The sequence below is a fragment of the Paramisgurnus dabryanus genome, chromosome 18 (assembly GCF_030506205.2).
Source record: "Paramisgurnus dabryanus chromosome 18, PD_genome_1.1, whole genome shotgun sequence".
Classification (NCBI taxonomy): Eukaryota; Metazoa; Chordata; class Actinopteri; order Cypriniformes; family Cobitidae; genus Paramisgurnus; species Paramisgurnus dabryanus.
Window position 1 is genome coordinate 23,384,096 of NC_133354.1, and position 20,759 is coordinate 23,404,854.

The 20,759-nt window shown below is 40.3% G+C and overlaps 1 protein-coding gene across 1 annotated transcript in view; it reads right to left on the reverse strand.

The window, feature by feature from the left end:
• Positions 1 to 20,759, reverse strand: part of wwc1 (WW and C2 domain containing 1) — a 51,231-nt gene that overhangs the window by 14,412 nt on the left and 16,060 nt on the right. The window contains exons 6-16 of the mRNA XM_065287336.2: positions 19,728 to 19,857; positions 13,239 to 13,385; positions 13,061 to 13,131; positions 12,710 to 12,952; positions 9,254 to 9,343; positions 8,104 to 8,654; positions 7,457 to 7,574; positions 7,089 to 7,256; positions 5,861 to 6,053; positions 5,472 to 5,606; positions 4,889 to 4,953 (exon numbers count right to left, since the gene is read on the reverse strand). Coding sequence (XP_065143408.1) covers positions 4,889 to 4,953; positions 5,472 to 5,606; positions 5,861 to 6,053; positions 7,089 to 7,256; positions 7,457 to 7,574; positions 8,104 to 8,654; positions 9,254 to 9,343; positions 12,710 to 12,952; positions 13,061 to 13,131; positions 13,239 to 13,385; positions 19,728 to 19,857 — 1,911 coding nt within the window. The remainder of the gene's footprint in view (positions 1 to 4,888; positions 4,954 to 5,471; positions 5,607 to 5,860; positions 6,054 to 7,088; positions 7,257 to 7,456; positions 7,575 to 8,103; positions 8,655 to 9,253; positions 9,344 to 12,709; positions 12,953 to 13,060; positions 13,132 to 13,238; positions 13,386 to 19,727; positions 19,858 to 20,759) is intronic.

Sequence of the window (20,759 nt, forward strand, 5' to 3'; positions counted from 1 at the left end):
CGCACCGACAACACTGCGACCGTTGCGTATATCAACCGTCAAGGCGGTTTGCGCTCCCGTCACCTGTCGCATCTCGCTCGTCATCTCCTCCTTTGGAGTCAGAAGCATCTGAGGTCCCTTCGTGCCATTCACATTCCGGGCTCGCTCAATACAGCAGCGGACGCGCTTTCTCGAGCTGCGCGCCCCGGCGAATGGCGACTCCACCCCCAGACGGTCCAGCTAATTTGGAAGAAGTTCGGTCGTGCGCAGATAGATCTGTTTGCGTCGCCGGACGATACCCACTGTCGCCTGTTTTATTCACTAACCGAGGGCAGCCTCGGCGTGGACGCATTGGCACACAGCTGGCCTCGGGGGATGCGCAAATACGCATTCCCCCCAGTGAGCTTAATCGCACAGACACTGTGCAAGGTCAGGCAGGACGAGGAGAACCTTTTACTGATCGCCCCATATTGGACGAGCAAGAATTGGTTTCCAGAGTTAATGCTCCTCGCGACAGCCCCTCCCTGGCGGATTCCCCTGAGGAAGGACCTTCTTTCTCAAGGAGGGGGCACATTATGGCACCCGCGCCCCGACCTGTGGGATCTCCATGTGTGGTCGTTGAGCGCGCGCAAGGTTTAAGTGATTTACCATAAGCGGTATCTAACACAATCAACGCGGCACGAGCTCCGTCTACGAGACGGGCTTACGCGTTTAAATGGAACCTTTTCGTCACCTGGTGCTCTTCGCAACGCGAGGACCCCAGAGAATGCCCTATTAACACCGTGCTTTTATATCTTCAACATAGGTTAGACGGTAGGCTGTCACCCTCCACCATTAAAGTTGATATCGCTGCTATTTCTGCTCATCACTCACTTATTAACGGCAGAACAGTTGGCCAGCATGATTTGGTTGTTAGATTTCTAAGAGGCGCTCGTAGGCTAAACCCCTCGCGCCCTCCTTCTATTCCTCCTTGGGACCTGTCCATGGTGCTGAAAGCCCTTCAGGCCCCCCCGTTCGAGCCTTTGCAGTCTGTGAGTCTGAAGCTTTTATCAATGAAAGCTCTGACCCTGCTAGCATTGGCCTCAATGAAGAGAGTAGGGGATTTACATGCATTCTCTGTTGACGACTCGTGCCTTCAGTTTGGTCCTGATGCCTCAAGCGTAACATTGAGGCCCAGACCAGGCTACGTGCCCAAAGTTCCCACGACTCCTTTCAGAGACCAAGTGGTGAGCTTGCAAGCGCTGCCTCCGGAGGACGCAGACCCAACCGTGGCTTTGTTGTGCCCCGTACGCGCACTGCGACTCTACGTGGATCGCACGCAAAGCCTCAGGACCTCAGACCAGCTCTTTGTTTGTTATGGTGGCCAGCAGAAAGGGAAAGCTGTCACTAAGCAGAGGATGTCTCATTGGATAGTTGATACTATCGCCCTGGCTTATAATCTTCAGGGTATTCCTTGCCCCTTTAATTTGAGAGCGCACTCCACACGGAGCGTTGCCTCATCTTGGGCTCTATCTCGTGGTTCCTCGCTAACAGACATCTGTAGAGCTGCTGGTTGGGCGACACCTAATACGTTCATTAGATTTTACAGTGTTCGTATTGAGCCTGTATCCTCTCGTGTTCTTTCCTCACCAGGGGGAGCACGGAGAACAGTCTCACAGGTCGGCTTGCAGCCTCCATCTGATGCTTCATAACTGTGTCAGTATGGAAGGCCTCCAGAACAAAAATGCGTAATGGTTTGAATTGTTCTTCCTCCGCTGCCTTGGCAGCCTTTGTTGCGGAGCATTGGCTGTCAGCCTTCACTAGCTGCATCCTCGCGAACCTACGTGTTGGCTCGGGCTCCACATTGTGTCCCACCGGGTTCCTTTGTGAGTATTTTTCCGTGGGGTTAATCCTACTAGCCCACGTTTCCCTTAGCAGAGCACTGCTTTGCTTACACAGCCACGGCTGTCATTTTACCTCAACTACGGTTGACTTTCGCCCACCATTAACCCTTAAGACGGGTGGTGGCTTCCGCAGCGTTCCTATCCCGCTCAGGTAGGGCGCTTCCCAGTCGCTGGCACTTCTGTGGGGTTAAAGGAACATCTAGTGCCCGGCCTTCTGCCTTAAAACCTAATTCTCCTTATCCTTAAGTGGAACCGGAGGGCTTTACGCAGACACTGGAAGAGGTCAGCCCCTAGTGGCGTTTTGGTAGGGATTCCCAATTCGTCGGTCACGACGTGACGTCGTAGTGACCGACTGAAAGGGAACGTCTCGGTTACGGATGTAACCCTCGTTCCCTGAAGGAGGGAACGGAGACGTCACGTCCCGTCGCCACAGGTGCTGCCACCTGCTGTTACGGCCGGTCACACTTTCCGGCTTTCTCAGCGAAAAAGAAGCTAATTTCCTTATTTGCACCTGCTGCTTATATACGCACCTGGCGGGGCGGCGCCAGCATTATGCAAATATCTCAATGCCAAGTTCATTGGCGTTTTAGTAGTATTCGAAGCAGATTGGTCTCTCTAAGCGAGTTCCCAATTCGTCGGTCACGACGTGACGTCTCCGTTCCCTCCTTCAGGGAACGAGGGTTACATCCGTAACCGAGACGATTATGTTGGTGACTGAAAGCATCCAAAATAAATCAAACTTATGTGATTAAAAAAATGATATTTATCCTCTGAAGTGCAGTCACCCTTTTAGTTTTCTAATAACAGTAATTCATCTGTTTGGCACACCTATATTTTTGTATACAAAAGACCAGTAGTGACCATTTTTGTCCTTTGTTATTTAGGTAGCATGGTTTAAGATTAGATTTTTTCTATTGCATCTCATTATGTAATTATTAATCTTCATTTAAATTCAGGATTCGTTTTTTTATTAGCATTTATACTTTTTGGTTTTTCATTTCTTTTCTTTTCTTTGTTTTTCCCTTTTATAGCATCAGATACTTCAGTTGGTAATAGAATAATATTCTCAGAAAACATTTTTAATTATCTTTTGCTTTTTCACTTTACTACAATAAGGTAGAAATTGTATATGCATAAACTAACAATGACCAATATAGTTTTTTTTGTGGATTAAAGGAGCAGTTCACCCAAAAAGGAACTATTCGCCCTCATTGTTTACAATGTCAGCTGTGTGTTTACCATCATTTACCAAAATATCTTCTTTTGTGTTTATCAGAAAAAAAGAAATTCATACAGATTTAGAACAATATGAGGATAAGAAAATCATTTTTGGGTGAACTATCCCTTTAATTAACATTTACAACTTTTGATATTAAAAATACATTAGTAAATGCAAAAAAATGCTAACATTTATAAATGCTGTACAAGTATTATTCATTGTTAGTTCATGTTAACTAATGCTTTAACTAATGTTAACAACCTTATTGTAAAGTGTCGCCACTTATTTTTAGTTAACAGACTCGCTTGGTTGTGTAAGGTAATCATGTTGTAACATATTTTTGAAATGTAATAACATCAAGCTCCTTATTCATCTAAAAACTATTCACTATACACAGTTGAGTATCTGTCACCAATTGGTTGTTGGCAAACCATAATGTTCCTAAAACAGGAGCACTTTTAATAATCCATTCTGGACCTTAAACACAAACGAGAGTAAGGGTGGAAATGCTTTGGAAAAATGCAGTCCTGCCACATTCCTGTCATGTCCAATTGTGTTTATATTTTTATGACAGGTGGCTGTGGTTGAGTCATGCTCTTAAACAATAAGCATGTGTAGTGCAGTTTTGGTTGTAATCATGCGACTGCCCTTTAACCAATCAGTAAACTGCACAGGTTTGCTGAGAGTATACATTCATCCAAAGAGTCCAGAAAATAACTGTGGCATAAGAGATGAATGCTACTCGATACTGCTCATCCACAGACCTAACCCTATCAGCTGTCTATTCTTTGCTGATCACACATTAGGCAAAAAACTGAATCATCATGAGGCCGTTTACACCTGTTAGTGAGATCTTTCTTGGGTGAGTCAAACACATGGTCAAGCAAAACGTGTCAGTTCAAAACTGCTTAAAAAATACTAAAGGGGCTGAAGTCATTACAGTGAAGTATCATCATGATCTCTGTTACTGAATATTAATAAAGCATTCATATAACTAATCTGGGTAATATACTTATGCCGCAATAGTTAGCCTGTCTGGAACCAAGTGGATATTAAACCACAATACTGTATACACTTTCATTACATGCGAACGGCCCCTACGCTAATAGGATTGTGTTTCTCTCTCTCCCTGTCTCGTCCTCGATCCCGAGGACAATGACACAAACAGACCCAGTTTCTGCTGACGTGAAGGTCATCACACCAAGTTTTACTTCCCATAAAATTTTATAAAATCTAATTTATATAATATCCTCTATAGGATCAGCTATGTCTGGCTTTCTCTCAAGGGTTTTTTCCCCTCCTAGAACTTTTCCCCTCCTGACTAAAAAAGCCAGGAGGGTTTTTCAACCCCTGTGGAGTCAGCTGACATTGGCTTAACTTAGCACCCTCTTCTATACGTTAAATTATTACTATGCTTGCTAGTACAGTTTAATCTTTTCCACTGTGTTGCTTATGTAGTTTTTCTGTGTTTTCTCCTGCATCTATTAATGTAAAGCTGCTTTGAAACAATTAGCAATTGTTAAAAGCGCTATATAAATAAAATTGAATTGAATTAAAGACATAATAATGTTCACTGAAGTCTGTACATCTGGATCAATGGTTGTAAAATTGTGATCGGATTCCCAAGATGAAACTTAATACCATGTGTAAAGGTGGTCAAATTGCACAACTTCCATAAGAGAACAGAAAAGATTGATAGGAAATATAGGAGTTGAAGAAGAAAGTGGCAGAATATGAGATCCAAATGCATGTTAATAGTCAAGCTGGTCTTTATATTGGACATACAGCTGGTTTACAGGTAACTTACCAGTCCTCTAAAGGAGTGTTGTCCAGGTGTACAACTGTGTTCTCTGAGCTGCTGGCAACTGATCTCTACAAAGAGAAAATTATATGTAAATGTTAAAATAATATTTAATTTAATTCACTAACAGAATAAATTAAAGTAATATTAAGCATTATTAATCTAATATCCTGCAATTTAACTAGGGGCGTAAAAAATATTGACACATGTTAGTATAATGTTATTTTGTTTAGCAATACTGTATTGATTCTTAAAAATGCTTTATCAATATATATATATATATATATATATATATATATATATATATATATATATATATATATATATATATATATATATATATATATATATATATATATATATATATATATATATATATATATTTATAGCATTTTTCTTATCTCTGAACTAAAACAGTGACGGGAAGTATTTGCGTAGGGGCGCGCCACATTTTTTTGTTTAGATTTGAATATGGTGGTGTGTTCTTAATGACCGCTTTCCTAAAATTACATCCTATTATATACTGATTTAGGAATTTGGGACCATTTGGTTGTAGTGAGGATTGTGTGTTTATCAGTATGTGTCTTACCAGCTGATTGGAGGTCTCCTGGTCATTGAGCTTTCCATCCATTTCCGGCAGGTACAAGTAGTTCAGAAGATTGTAGCACTTGGTGCACCACTCCTCTGAAAACTCCTCATCGGCTAAACTGATCTGAGCTCCAGCCTTAATGAGAAGCACACAAGAACTCAATAATCTACACCTGTATTCACACAGCGGTACATGGAAGGAAATCTTATCATATAGACACTTTAGTCACACAGACACTCAATAGAAAATAATACTATATTATTTGACAAAATAGTAATATTAATAAATCTGTAACACTCCAGAATGACTTTGAAGGTACCATATCTATCAGTTTTTATCAACATATACCCATTATTATTATTAACAACAAAAGCTATTTTCTGACTCACCAGACAGTCTTCACGGCCAGATTTGCTGGTGGTGCAGATGTCAATACGCAAGGTCTTTTGTCTGATAGCACTGGATGACATCTGCAGGCCGAACACCTCCTTGAGCTCTAAACACTCCTGTGGAAGAGCACTGCGGGTACGGAAGAGACAGCGGATGGGCTCCGAGCACGGCAGCACCGCCACACGAACATATCTAAAACAAACAAGAGATGATCTTTCGCATGGGTATATTTGTACAATAGCCAACAATACATTGCATGGGTCAAATTTATCGATTTTTTTAATGGCCAACATCATTATGATATTAAGATCACGTTCCATGATGTTGTAAATTTATACCTTAAATATATCAAAAATGTATTTTAAAAATGTATATAAAAATATAGATTTTTTTGCATCCTCAGATGCATACTCATATTTTGCAACCTCATATTTATTATTTATTTAGCAATTTATGATGTATAAATCTAAATAAAAAAATTACACTTATTTTGTGGTCCAGGCTCACATTTGCTTTCAATGCTGGGGTTAGGGGTGGAGCTTTATTCTTGCTTTTCTTTTGCATTGTATAAATGCAAAATAAAAAGATTTAAGCTGTAAAAAAATGAGAATCTGTGTTTTAAATCTAGTAAATGGGTAAAAGGTGACATAGAATGATTGAACGGGGTATTTATCCTTGTTCTGGGATGTGACATGTAGACAAATTTTGTTTTGTTTGGGTCTGTAATGCCTTGGAAGCTTCCTAAAAACCTCTCTCAGATAGCTCTATTAGGGTGGGGGATTTTAAACAAGTGGTTTTGCACCTATTTGGCTCCCCCTACTGGTTTAACTTGCAATCTCATTACTGATTGGCTGACTTTGCTGCCACTCAAAAAATGTAGCCAATTATTTTATAGTGGAGGGGCAGTGAGATGCCTGTGATGTCATAAGCATCAGTTTTTCAGATTGGGACGTTTTTTGGCTGACATTTCTAAAAGAGGAATTTCTATGAGACTGAGATGTTTAGCATGTTTAGCACTTTTTGTATGTTTGTGAATGCGGGTAGACTACCATTATTCAACAAAGACAAGGTAAAAATGGTTTTTCATTCTCTGTCCACTTTAATTCCATCAGTAAAACCCAGCACATGTCCCTTGAAGAGAAGCTTCATCAAAATGACATCCGGGCTAATTAAAATTAATGCCTCCATCAAGTTTAAATGAAGCTGGCAGAGAGAGTGAATTCTCACATGTTCTGGTTGGCTGGCAGGGAGAGAGCGCTGCAGTTGGTGATCTGGATGACGAACACTGTGAACCTCTTCTCCTTCGCCTCGTACTTCAGGCCGAGTTTGATCTGAGAGCTGCTCACCGAGCTCCCATCATCAAAACCCAGAAGCTGCTCGGCAGGAAGTCCCGGCCTGTGGAAGTCAACACAACACCTGCTTACCATATGAACCAAACTCTAGTAAAGCTATTAATAAAAGAAACTTGATTGAAAATAAATATAAAGTTATGATCTCAAGTTAATTTCCTAAATAAATGTGAAACCATGGTTAAGAAAATGTTAGGTAACCAAAAATGAGTTTTTAATTCACTTTTGGATTAATTCGATGCTCACCTCTTCTCCGAGGGCTCATACACCCCACTGTCTCCCGCTACCGATTCGTCAGACACGGCCGACGTTACGCCCACCTTCTTTGGTCCGGGTCCCGACGCCCTCGTTTGCGTAACACCATCTGCAAGCACACACACAGGAGGGCGAGTGGAAATGTGAGACGGTGGCACTCTGGATGGGTGTTGGGTTCCATAGCTCGAATGAGTGTACTGTAAATCTACACTATCAAACTAGACATTCAGAAGGTTTCTCCAATTTCAGGTGCTTGGTGGACACCTGAAAAAGACTGAAAGATAAATTCTGATTGCTTCTGAAGCTTCAGACATAAGGCGTAATTGGAGGCCTGTAACACCGTTAACTATTGATAGTAAAATCGCTAGTCAGGCAACAGTACATCAAAAATGAATGTTATTCGAGCTTCTTTAAACCAATGTTTGGTTGTAACGTTACCGATTTAAGAGGAAAAATCTTGCTCCAGATTGAAAACATTAAAATGGATGCATTATTTCAAAATACAGTGCGGTCCCACTGGTGAAAAAGCATTTTGCATTCTTTACTAATTGGTATGATTTGAGATCTTCAGTGTCCCCTTAGACTTTTAACCCATCTTTAATCTGCAATTCGTGACTTGCAAAGAAAGAGTCAGGTACCTTTTGAAGCCTCTACTGTGACCATAATGCTGTCTTGTTTGTTGTCAGCCTGTTCCTGGTTTTCATTAAGCCTTAAATCCATCAGTCTGGTCTGCAGATCCAAGTCCATCTGTGAGGCCGGACCAGAGAAGGCCTCTCCCGACAAGAAGGAAGCGTCTGTGATAAGGGGCGAGCAGGGAGGAGAGAGGGAAGACAAAGAGGAACGCGGCGACAGGGAACTCATGGAGTGAGGCGTCTCAGACGGCCGCAGAGCCTGCGCTCGCTGGCCGACCCCGGCCCCACCGTTGCCAGGCCTGCAGGAGGAGACCTCGTTCTCGTGAATGGTGGTAATGGAGCTGGACGGCCTGTAGCCGGAATTGCTTCCCTCCTGCAGAATGGAGTCCATTTTGTTCTGAAAGTCGGGGTCGCCCAGCTCAGGCTGTTCCAGGTAGATATCAGTGAAGCTGAGGGAGGAGGTGGAGCCCATGCTGGAGGTGGCCAGGGACCCTCGACTGGAGGTCAGCGAGCCGCGGCTGCTCCCTGACGAACATGACAGCGTGCTGGCTGATAAGCTGAAATTTCGACATCCATTGGAAGAGAGAGAGAGACGTTAATTGGAAAGCAGTTTCAAATCCCTGCCATCTCTCGTATTCTCATTCAAACTCTAATCATCAAATGCTTTGTTTTTGTTTAAGGCAAGCATGCTATGAAAAGCATGGCGGGCGCATTAGTGAGTTGCACCAGAGACTGTTTCTTCATGCAAAATGCCTTTGATGTGCCTCAAGTAAACGTGCTAAGTAACATTAGCATGGGAGTAATGAATTGCATGGTAATAAAACTTCAAAGGCTGATCATAGGTGAACATTCCTTATTGCATAGCCGTTACATCATATCAAGCAATGCAAGCCTCTTATGACCTGCAGTTTTACTTCCCAACATAAATGAGAAGTTTTTTCCCATCCAGATTTATAACTCATATTCAGAGCTTCTGAATTAGTTTAAAATTCACATTAGACAACAGATACAATAAAAGATACAGCCTATGAAAACCCAGCTAAAAGCATTTTTTTGTGTGATTTACTGTTTTCTACATAAAACCACATTTTCACATTCTGTGAAAATATAACCTTGATATCTTTAATATTGACTAAGTAAGTTGAAATGCGGATACCTCTTTAGCTGGGTGTGCAGGGAAGATGCCGTCCTCACAGTCTCTTCGAGTTCCTTCACTAGTTTGCTTCTCTTATAGTGCAGCTTTAACCTAAACAAAGGACGGCATGAACACATGAGTTGGGACAAAGCTGTAAACATTAATGCAACTCGTACACAGAATCCTGAAATCAAATTTTATTCTGATTTCAAACTTAATGAGGATGTGGTGTTAACTGGATTTGTAAAATTACCAACTTAATGGTTAATGTTTCAATATGTGTTCATCCGTTTAAACAATCCTGTTGCATGTTTTTTTATCTCTATTGTGCTCCTGTTACTCAATTGGTAGAGCATTGCATTAGCAATGCAAAGACCGTGGGTTCGATTCAAGGGAGCACACATTATCACACAAAAAAATCTGAACCGTACTGTAAAATGCTTTGAATAAAATCGGCTAAAAAATGCAAAAATGCATCAGTGTCGGAAGCAAAAAAGAGGGTGGGGCCAGAAAAGCAAATGGCACATAAAATCATACGTGACTGCCCCATGAGCGACTTTAAAATCAATGATTTGTTTCTCAAACTAGTACATTTTGTGCCCAAAGCAATACGCCTATGTAATAAATCTAGTTGAATTAAATGATTTTTTATTAATGGATCTTAGCTATTTAAATTAGTTTTTTGCTTTTGATGTATTTGGTGTATTTTTAATTGTTGTATATGTGAAGCACCATGATAGCCTGAATTAATTGCCCCAAGGGGATAAATAAAACTCTAAACTAAAGCCATTTTTTTTGTATTCTGGTGCTTTTTAATGAAACAATTGCTTTTATAGCCTAAAAGGTTTGTTTACCTTGTTGTGTTGCGGTTGTGCAGGTGAAAGTAGTAAAAAACATTTTATATGGACCCTAAAATGAGCCAAGGGCAATGGATTGGTTGTGGCTAGAAGGAATACAGCTACAGCAGAAATGTCGCCTGATGAGCACTGCTTTCATCCCGAATCTAACCCCCAAACCAACAAATAACAGGAATTAGGCCGTAGCTGTATCATATTTAGACAGAAACGCTGTTTTTCAAATAGACAGTAAAAAAAATGGACACAGCGTCCCCATTGGATTCAACGGAGACAAGTGAAGTCAATTAGAAGCACACACTTCCTGGGGGTCGAGCGTACTGCGCAGACTCAAACTCAAGCTTAATAACGTAGACGTCATGTGAGCGACATGTCTGACAATTGTAAGTCTTCTAATAGCCGTGCCACGAGAAATCTGAATCACCCACCGAATCTTGCAGAGACGGCAAGCGTGAACAGGAGTACATTTTGGTATTCTGATTAATAATCTCCCTTGACTTTATGCCTCCACTTTCACCCGATTGCCTCATAGACAGTAAAAGATTGCTTACGAGCTTCTCCTCCAGTCCATACGGTAATTTCTCTACTGTTATGACGCAATCGTTAGCCTATTTTTACAAAAACTGCTTCTACTGGGCCATAACGTAAGATACATGGTAGTGGAGCCTTTTATACATTGTCGTGTTTCTTTGGAAACAATTAATGGACAAATGGAGTCTTTAAACGCCTCAGATGTAAAGTTATTCGCTGTCAAAGTGACGCTAAAATGAATGGGAGTCAATGGAATGCTAACGGCAGGTGGGGGTCCGCTAATCAATGGCGGGCGCCCGGGGAAACTTCAATAAAATATGAAACCCTGCCCCCCTGGTTTTTCATCCTAATCTTACCCCTAAACCTAACTCTAAGCCCAACATCTCGCAAGATTTGGCCATAGCTGCATCCCTTCTAGCCAGAACTGAATGGATTTGAGGAAGCAGCAGCGTAGAAGTCAAGGTTGTAGCTAAAACTCGGAACCGAGTTTAATTTATTAGGGCTTTCTTCTTGTGGAATGGATTTGACTGATGACGCTCTGAAACATTTGCGCTAAATTAGAGAAAAAGTGAGTGGGTCCAATATAATTGGTGTTAAAAAGTGAATGGGTCTTGTCCTACCCACACATAATGGTTCCAATGCCCATGCATAAATGTAAATGTATTAATTACTAAATATGAGGGTTTTTCAAGTCAAATAGTGACCTTTCTTTTATATTCGTGAATTTCCAGTTTGACTTGAAAAAATCTGTCTACCAACAACAACGTTTCATAGACCTAAAATATTTATAAAAGTTTATCCTAGTTTCTTCTTTTTTAAATAAATGATATTGATGTGTTATTAAACGGCCCAACTAAAGAAAGCCCCCATTGTGTTCAACCTAGATCTGAGTCTGTGCCGCTCAGGTTACATGAAGAGTGTAGACGCCAAACTAACCGAGGATCCAGTATCTAGAGTCAAGAACAAGGGCCTTGTTCAAATCACTAAATGAGTTTGAGAGAAAAGAAAGAGCAGAATAACAAGAAAGAGTCCAGCAAAAGTCTAATAGGCTCTCTCACCTGGGTAACCTGAATTAAAAACAGAATATAAGACTTGTTTAGCAAGAGACAAGCAGACTTTTTTTTTTTGATTCATTTGCATACATGACGCTCAACCTTTGCCATTTTAGACCTAAATTTACAAAACCGAATCATGCAGTTATAATGGCTGATGGAGGGACACAGTTACTGCTGTGCTACCGGTTTTGCATAATGCAAAAGACTTTTGCGAGCTCAGTCTATGCATCAAACATTTGCACGTCGGTTGTGGCTGGTTTTAAATAATTAGTGCTGGTTTTTTGGTATTCTCCTTGGCGCTGACGTATTGAGAGCACAGCTGCAGCTTTCCAGATGGGAGCCCTGTTGTTTGTTTATCTGACTTAAAGGGATCTTGGAGCATCTCTACATATTTTTAATTAGTCTGTGTGCACCCTGGGGATCACCCGATGCTCTTTGTGTTGCTAATGCAATGCTCTTGCATTGGATTTGTATATTCATGGGTCCGTGTATAATAAATGATGAACGGGTGTATTTTAAAGCATGAAAAAATTACCATCACAGGAAAAACTTTTAAATGTGCTATTATGAGATGAGTTTAAGAGATAAAATCATTGTATAGCTGTTTTATTGCACAAGAAATGTTATGTTTATTGTCCCCCTCAACCATTTTGAAGAAGGGGTGCGTGATTTTTGAAAAACACTTTGGAAAAGAGAGTCGGGCTGACTACCAAAACACACCTGTAGCCAATCAGCAATAAGGGGCGTGTCTACTACCAACATCATTGCCTGGGTTGCGTATGTGTGGGACGGGTCTATCAAAAGAAGGTCCAGATTCTATTGGGGTGGGGGCGTGTTTGTTTAGGTGATTTCAAATGTCAACATTGGCTTTCAGAGATCATGCACCCGCCTTTAAACGATGATCAGTGTGCATTAGCAAGCTTAGTATTGTCATCACACTATATCATCCTTGTTTGTGATACAAATCACAAGGGGCAAATTATGCGTCAACGCTTGTCCAGTGTCATGGAGAACTGCTAGCCAAGTTATCGTCTCACCTCTCGGTCAATGCTTTACTCTGGTTGTCCCGTGCAGCCTGCAGGTCCTTCTCAAGTCGTTTTTTCTCCGACTCGATCTTCTCTGCATCGTTGGGTGCGCGCTTGCGCGGGTTAACATATTGCAGTTCTTTTAGCAGTTCTTCCTTTTCATTGATGAGGATTAAGCGATCCCTCTCCGGGTCCAGCAGGCCCGGCCATGCCTCGCTGTCCAGCTTGGCAATCTGGACCTCAATATTTGCAATCCTAATTCAGAGAGACAGACATAGATGTTAAGAAATGAATATATATATATTTATACTTATGCTACAACTAATAAAATTGATTATTAATTCTAAGTTAAAGATACTCCACCTTCTTTTTGCTTCCTCATATTTCAGGCTCAGTCGTACCTTCTCAGCCAGTTTATTTGAGTTTGATACAAACTGACACAAACAGAAACAAATGATGTTGAGAAATGTTTTGAAAAAGGCATCTTGGTCATTTATCATTTAGGAGAATGTAAAACGCAGCCATGACGTTCCCGTCTCACCTCAACAGGTATATCTGTTTGAGATTCAGCGTCTGAGTACACCGGAGGCAGGGAGAGGTTCGAGTTGGCCAGAGACGGATTGCTGGCCCATAGATCAGACTGGGAACCGTAGTCTAACTGGAATGCATCTTTTAGCACAGCCAGTTTCTGAAAGAAAAACACACAATAATTTAATTTAAACTGCGTTCTAGTGATGTTCAATAGTTAAGCAGAGAGTTTCCAACAAGTATTTGAACACCTAAGGTGCACTTCAAAATGTATTATTGTAATGTAAGTGGCATTAATTTTAAAGTTAACAACTGGGAAGTTAACACACTTCCACTTCTGCTCCCAAAATTATTTATAAAAAAAACACAATGTTGTTGTCATCTTTGTTTTAATAAATAATTTTGGAAGTAGCAGTGCTGATTTTTGTCTAAAGTCAATTCCCAACAACTTCCCAGGATTTTTGTAGTTTATTAGTAAATTGTTTTTGGTTGATTGGGCACCTGCCCACAAATTTTTGGGGTGTGCACATATTATTTTAAGATTAATTGACTTTAGACCATACCTGTCAACCTTCCCATTTTTCCCGGGATTCTCACACATTTTACCATTCTATCCCGCCATCATGGTGAATAAACATGCACTCACAAGACACACGAGAACCAATGAGATTTTATGTATTTTATGTGCTGCTATATTGAAATCTGAAACTTATATTCCACGTTTAGATTACATACATATGTTACAATAGCAAAATACGCATAAAATTTAAATCGTTTACTTCAGAAGACATTTATTAATTTCCATATTAGTCGTATGGATTTCTTAAATGACAGATTGATGCATTTTAAAGCCAGGATATTATTTAATTCAACTCAGATTGTGTTTAGCACCGTTCCTTGACTGATGGATGCATGTGCTTCCTGGAGCTTTGCCATGTTGATGACATGTCAAAATTTCCTTAAAATTTTTGTGTGACCTGAAGAACGAACGTCATATACATCTGGGATGGCATGAGGAAGAGTAATTATGTGAGATACGGTGAACTATTCCTTGAAGTGAGCACCTCAACGCTATGCAATTCTAAAATCGTCTTGCGACGCTATTAGAAGAACATCAGTTCCCTTACAGTGTTTATCATTCTGGCACACATACTGAAGGCTTGCACACTCTGAAAAAACTCATCTGGGCAGACGACAGCAGCAAACAACCTGCAGGTGCATAATTCACTCGTCTGACACCTTCTTTGAGGAGACGAACTGAAGTCGCCTGTGTTATTATTAAGTGATGAGCGAAGAGAAGCTGCAAGAAAGTTTTTTTGCGGCAAAGAAATACACACATATATACATAGGTGAGAGGAGAGGTCTGTCAGCTGCATTGGGTGGGGGGCATAAGGAAGATCTGCATTATTTAGCACTGCCTGCCTCTCCATATGGCTTTCCAGCAGTATGAGGAAAATAAATAAATAAAAGATGTCAAAAGAAGGAAACACAAGAGGGAATGTCACCCATAGAGAAAAGGCATGTTTGGGCTTACTAAGAATTGGAAAGATGCCTTTTGAAACCAAAACTTCCCCCCATTTGGGCAGGACTTTATACTGAAGTGCTCTCTCAATAGAAAAAGTGGTGGCATACATGCTGAGATGTTCTTGTGCCAATTTATTCCCTGCGAAAAGCTTCAAGAAATTGAGGGTGGTCAAAGAATAAGAAGCAGAAGTCTGCAGCAACGCAACAATTTTTGATTGTTGGTTGTCCCGCGATGAAACCTTATGATGTGCAAAATTCAAAGCCCATCAAAATAAGCCCCTTTTGCAAAATGCCCGAACAAAAATAGCTTTCAAAATCTGCTTTTTCACGCCCGTGCCAAATCATTCGCATTGTGCGGCGTTCTTTGGAATGTAAAACAAAGTTTTCAGTCGTTGCCTTTGTTATGCAGGAGTTTACAGACGGTATGCTACTTAAATAGCTATGTAATATATTTAATCTAGAGCTGCAAATTTCGACTATTTTTTCAACCGATTAGTCTATCGATTATTTTTTCGATTAATCGAATAGTCTAAATAAAGATTTTTTTTACAAATAATAAATGTAACATCTGCTATTAATGCCAACATTTTATTGAAGCATTTTCTCAATTAAACAAATACACAAACAGTGCCAGTGCCAAGGAAAATATAACAAATCACATAAAAACAAGTCCAACATTAATTCAGCCTAACATAAACAGTGCAAAAGGGGCATTATTCACCTTAAACAAATAAAATATATTAATATTAAAGAAGTAAAATAAAAATAAATCAAACTGAATAATAACTCCTTATTAATATAAAAACTTGTCCTGCTCTTTATTGTTCCAGCCCTAGTGCTAATCATAAACTAATGAAGAGTCATCATTAACTACAAAATGACTCACATGAAATCATTGTTTATTAATACATTAACTAAAAAACATGTCATGTTGTACTTAATGATGACTCTTCACTTCGTTTATGATTAGTACATGCATTTACTCAGCATTAGTTCAGACTGAAGTAAAAATAAGTTCATTGTGATTCATGAACCCTTATTATAAAATGTAACCATTATATTATTACTGTTAATATTATTACTATCAGTAGTAACGTTACTGCATTCTCATTTAGCATCAACTTTAACATTTAACTTTTCTTAAGTCTCGGGTAAATACAAATTTAGTTAGCATGATCTTCTAATATTTTATAAACGGCGTTTACGCTGCTGTTACTTTAAATAAACGCATGTCAGGAATACCTAACGAGACGAGCTTTTATAATATCTGCGCACATAGCAAAAAAATAAGCTATGGGACCTCCGCGCTGCCAGCTGGCTTTCAGTGCACGCGGGCACATGCCTATCTCAGTGTAACACAGTAACTTATTATTTCATAACTTCTTAATATAAAAAGTTAAACTTGTCCCGCTCTTTATTTACTGTTTCAACATACTGCCCAGACAAGATGCAATGTCGTGTCTGTCAGGCGTCTTGCAGCTCGTATTAAACTAAGATGTAAACACAGCTGTATTAAGCACCATATATGCCTGCATTGATTCTATTGTTGTATAAAAACTTACTGTAAAAATTCAAATACTTACGCTGCCGTCGCGTCATTCTGAGGTCGGAGAGCTCCAGGTTGTTTTCTTTTAAGATGATCATGCACAGATGTTGCGCTGCTGTGGTATGCCATTTCAGTTTTACACAGTATGTGTTTTATTTGGTCTCTGCTTAAAGTATTCCCACACTTTTGATCACGTTCTGGCTGTTTGGTATAACACTTGTATTATCCGGTCGGAGCTGAAGCCGCCTTCATTTGAAAACGTAAACAATGCGACGCATCGACGCATTTCCGGCAAATCGACGTAATTACGTAATCGACGTAATCGACTACGTCGACGCGTCGTTCCAGCCCTAATTTAATCCAGGCAACAGACAAGTGACTATCAACACGAATGGTGAGAGCCATGACGAAAACGGCTTGTAATCGTCTCGTGCCAGGCTCGAATGAAAACATAACTGTAATCGTTCCTTACCGTTCTTAGAACGGTTCAGCCCAAATGCTGGAAAAGCACTACATTGATCCAGTGCGATATGTAAGCAGTAAGGTACGAGAGGCAGTTCTGTATCAATGCTGAATAAGTAACGACTAACGGTAAATTCACACGGGGCGTAAGCGTTAACGCTTAACGGAAGGCTTGTCTGAAGCGTGGCCAACAGCCAATCTCTGTGGCCGCAACACAAGCTCCGGTCTTCCATAAACGTAATTGGCTGGCTCTGCCTAGGTAATTTGCATAAGGCGATATGATTGGCTGACGCACGCATTGCCGCTTGAAAAGTTGAGAAATGTTCAACTGCTGCCGCGAGCAACGGCACTGACGTGGCGCCGACGGATCCACAATTCAGTTCGCCAACGCTTGACGTCACCCATTAAAAGTGAATGGGAAGCGTCAACGCTTATGCCCCGTGTGAATGCGCCGTTAAGGGCGTTGTTAGACACGATGCGAAGCGGATTATTTATCGCGAATAAAGCTCAGCTATTGACCAATCAGAATCAAGAATTGGAACTAACCGTTTTATAAAAGCAGACAGAATATAATACGCAGCTTATTTATGGTGGCATGTCCGTCGGGGGGATGGATAATTTGTAACTAATATGTCGTCAGGTCGAACCTTTTTTTGAATGGGGAGCCACTCGGAAAGTAACCAAAAATGTCCGCTCGCACCGACGGCGGACACATCAAGTACAAACCATGCTTCTGGAGCACTGCTGAGTGCGGCAAATGACGTCACAGAACCATGTGGCAGAGTAATAAACGCACTGTGCAAAAGGCCGCCAAAATAAATAAACGTATGGGAAGGGTTGCCAGGTTATAACAGCAAAACCCACCCAATTGCTACTAGCCCAAAACAAGCCAAATCACATATCGATGGGATGCTCCGATAAAAATCACGTTCCAGGGTAAAATCTGCATTTTTTGAAGGGTTAATCTGTTACAATTATCATTCCCAGAGCTAAATATCACATCACCAGGGGCAACAGTATTAAAGTAGCCCAACTCCACAAGAAAACCTTACGGACCTGGCAATCACAAAACCTGGGAATCACTGTACTACATTTCAACCTTACATTAAGCATGTAAATTTGTTTTGACAGGATTTGAATTTTGCACCAACAATTATCCCATTGCAAACTGTCGGGTTAAACCAAAACAGTTTGTACCCCTAACAACTTGGCTATCCTGAATTTACGTTACTATAAGCAACAATTCCAAACACATGAACAAACTCACACGAAATTTAAGCCTCTAGTAAAACCTGCTCTATGTGTGCATACACTGCATTACAGTAAAGGTGCAAACAGTAAAAAACAAATATTTTCTTCAGGCCAACTTTCGAGAACAGTAGGTTGACAAAACCGTATGCAAATAAGGGCATTTTGCATTCACGCTCAGATGTGAAAAACAAACCAATTCAACAATACTAAGTACATAAAACATTAATTAGCATAATAACTAGATGCTCTCCTTTCAATCCAATTTTTTTTGGTGTAGTTCGCATGAAATATGTCTGTTATGATGTTCACATTTTTGTTAATGTAGTTTAATTATTGATAACATCCTAATATGATACTCTAAATTTGATCTGAAAAAAATCCAAAGTGCCATAGAAAGAAATTATAATCAACCTCTAACTACAATAAATGTAATATATAACAAATTTGCCCCACACCCGTCTCCAAAGGGTTCAGTAGCTCACAAAGTTTGGCATGTCTGTAAGTCTAAATATTAATACAGCGATAACTATGTCAAACATTCACGCACACATTTTTGTTGTTCAATAGCACAAATACCTGTGAATGTATGTTTGTCATCCTCAGTGAAACACCGCACCTGACAGATTCAGCCACTCCTTATCTCCTTACAGTCAAACACATTACCTCATTATGACAGACTGCCTGTCATTATCCAGCTAGTAAAACACTTTGCTGCGGCTTCTTGTATTTGTTTAGGTTGGTTTGCATAGTTTTCCTTGATGTACTTAGCCATTATGGGGGTTTACCGACGTGACCGCATTTGAATACACGTCTGGAAACTGTGATAAACGTTAAGTCTATATTCTACAATGCCACAGCGATGAAGGAATGTAGCTTTTGTCTATTCCCAGAACACTCTCAGATGTAATGTTTTGTCCCTCATGACCTGGGTGCTGTTTAAACATTGCTTTCATAATAATGTTCTGTGAATGTACCAAGGGTTGAATTAAGGATCGGCTTCACACTTTGGCATTACTGGGATGCCATGCTGGGGTGGGCGTTCAGATTAAATTTTACAAAAAAGAATACATTTTTAAGTAGGCCAGGAACAAATATTTCGTTTATTTTAAATGAATATTGTCACTGTCTGTTTACCAAAGCTGTGTATGTTTTTACACTTACGCTAAGGCCCCGGCTGCATCCGAAACCCCTACTTCCATACTATGTTTTAGGCGAAAAGCAGTAGGTGAGACGAGTATTTAGTCTGAATTCATAGTATTCGAAAAACAGTAGGTGAAAAGTACCTACTACTTCTGGCAAGATCCCGAAGTGATCATTCAATGGACATTTTGCTATCCCCTGATCCCCCAGGAGAGGAGTACGAAGGAGTACGAAGAACGAAGGAGGGGCGTTGTTTTATTTAAAAAATGCAAATTCAATATCCCTTGTGTTTAAATTGCGCTTGTTTAACGTCATTCCAGTTAACGACTTTAACTTGTTATGACGACATATGTCACGTGAAGTATCAACATGGCGGATGTAGTACGTCCGAATTCATCAATTAAAAAAATGTCCCTGCACATACCTATGAGACTATCAAAATGGCCAATAACCAATTTGACAAAAATAACAAACTCCTTTTAATCCTCTATATTTTTGGGCGAGTGACACCCAACCATGCCAACCCCTAGCCACCCCCGCCAATGGCCATGCTTCAGATAGCTTTAGTAAATGTTTTACCTGCATAAGTTCCTGTTTTTCCTTCTCCCCGGAGCTGATGGCATCTTTAATGTTCTTCACCTCCTTTAGGATGACCTGGGCATCCTGCAGTTTGTATCCGGGTGACGAATTGGACACTTTGTGATCAATTCTGACAAAGGAAACAGATAGAAAGAAGTGAAGCGTGTAGCAGATTATTCTTGAAAATGTTTCTGATCTTTCAGCTGAACCAATAGGCCATTCCTTGCAGCGCATCTGCTTATCAAACCTTTTAATAAATCCCAAAATGAAATTAATTTATGATTAAAGTCGCTTGCATAAAATTCAACAAGTGAAAACATAAACTTTTTGCGGGATGCCACAATTCTCATTATAATACCGAACAGTTCTGTACGACCTCCACGGTCCCATTACACGCATGTGAATTGCAGATTTTCCGTTTATGCATCCAAATCCGTTCGTTTTATTATTCCCTGTGCATCTGTTTTCCCACATCCCTCCACGCCAACGCTACGGGTGCTTGACTATGCTTGTGATGATGGTGTCAGATTTCACACATGCTCTACCATGGCGGGTGTAGAACAATGCGGTTAGATTACCTACAAAGTCAATGCAAAGACGCAAATAAACACAAATTCGTGTGTGGGGATGTGAATGAGACGAGCTTGTGCTTATCGCCTCAAACGCATCATCCTCGCAAGTTTAAGGGGACATTTCACAAAACTTTTTTGTAAGATGTCAAATAAATCTTTGGTGTCCCCAGAGTACATAAGTGAAGTTTCAGCTTAAAATATCATATAGATAATTTATGATAACATGTTAAAATTGCCACTTTGTAGGTGTGAGCAAAATGTGCCATTTTGGGTGTGTCTTTTAAAATGCAAATTAGCTGATCTCTGTACTAAATGGCAGTGTTGTGGTTGGATAGTGCAGATTAAGGGGCGGTATTTTCCCCTTCTGACATCACAGGGGGAGCCCAATTTCAATGAGCTATTTTTTCACATTCTCGCAGTTTCCAGAAGTTACTGGGTTGATCTGATTTACATTTTCTAG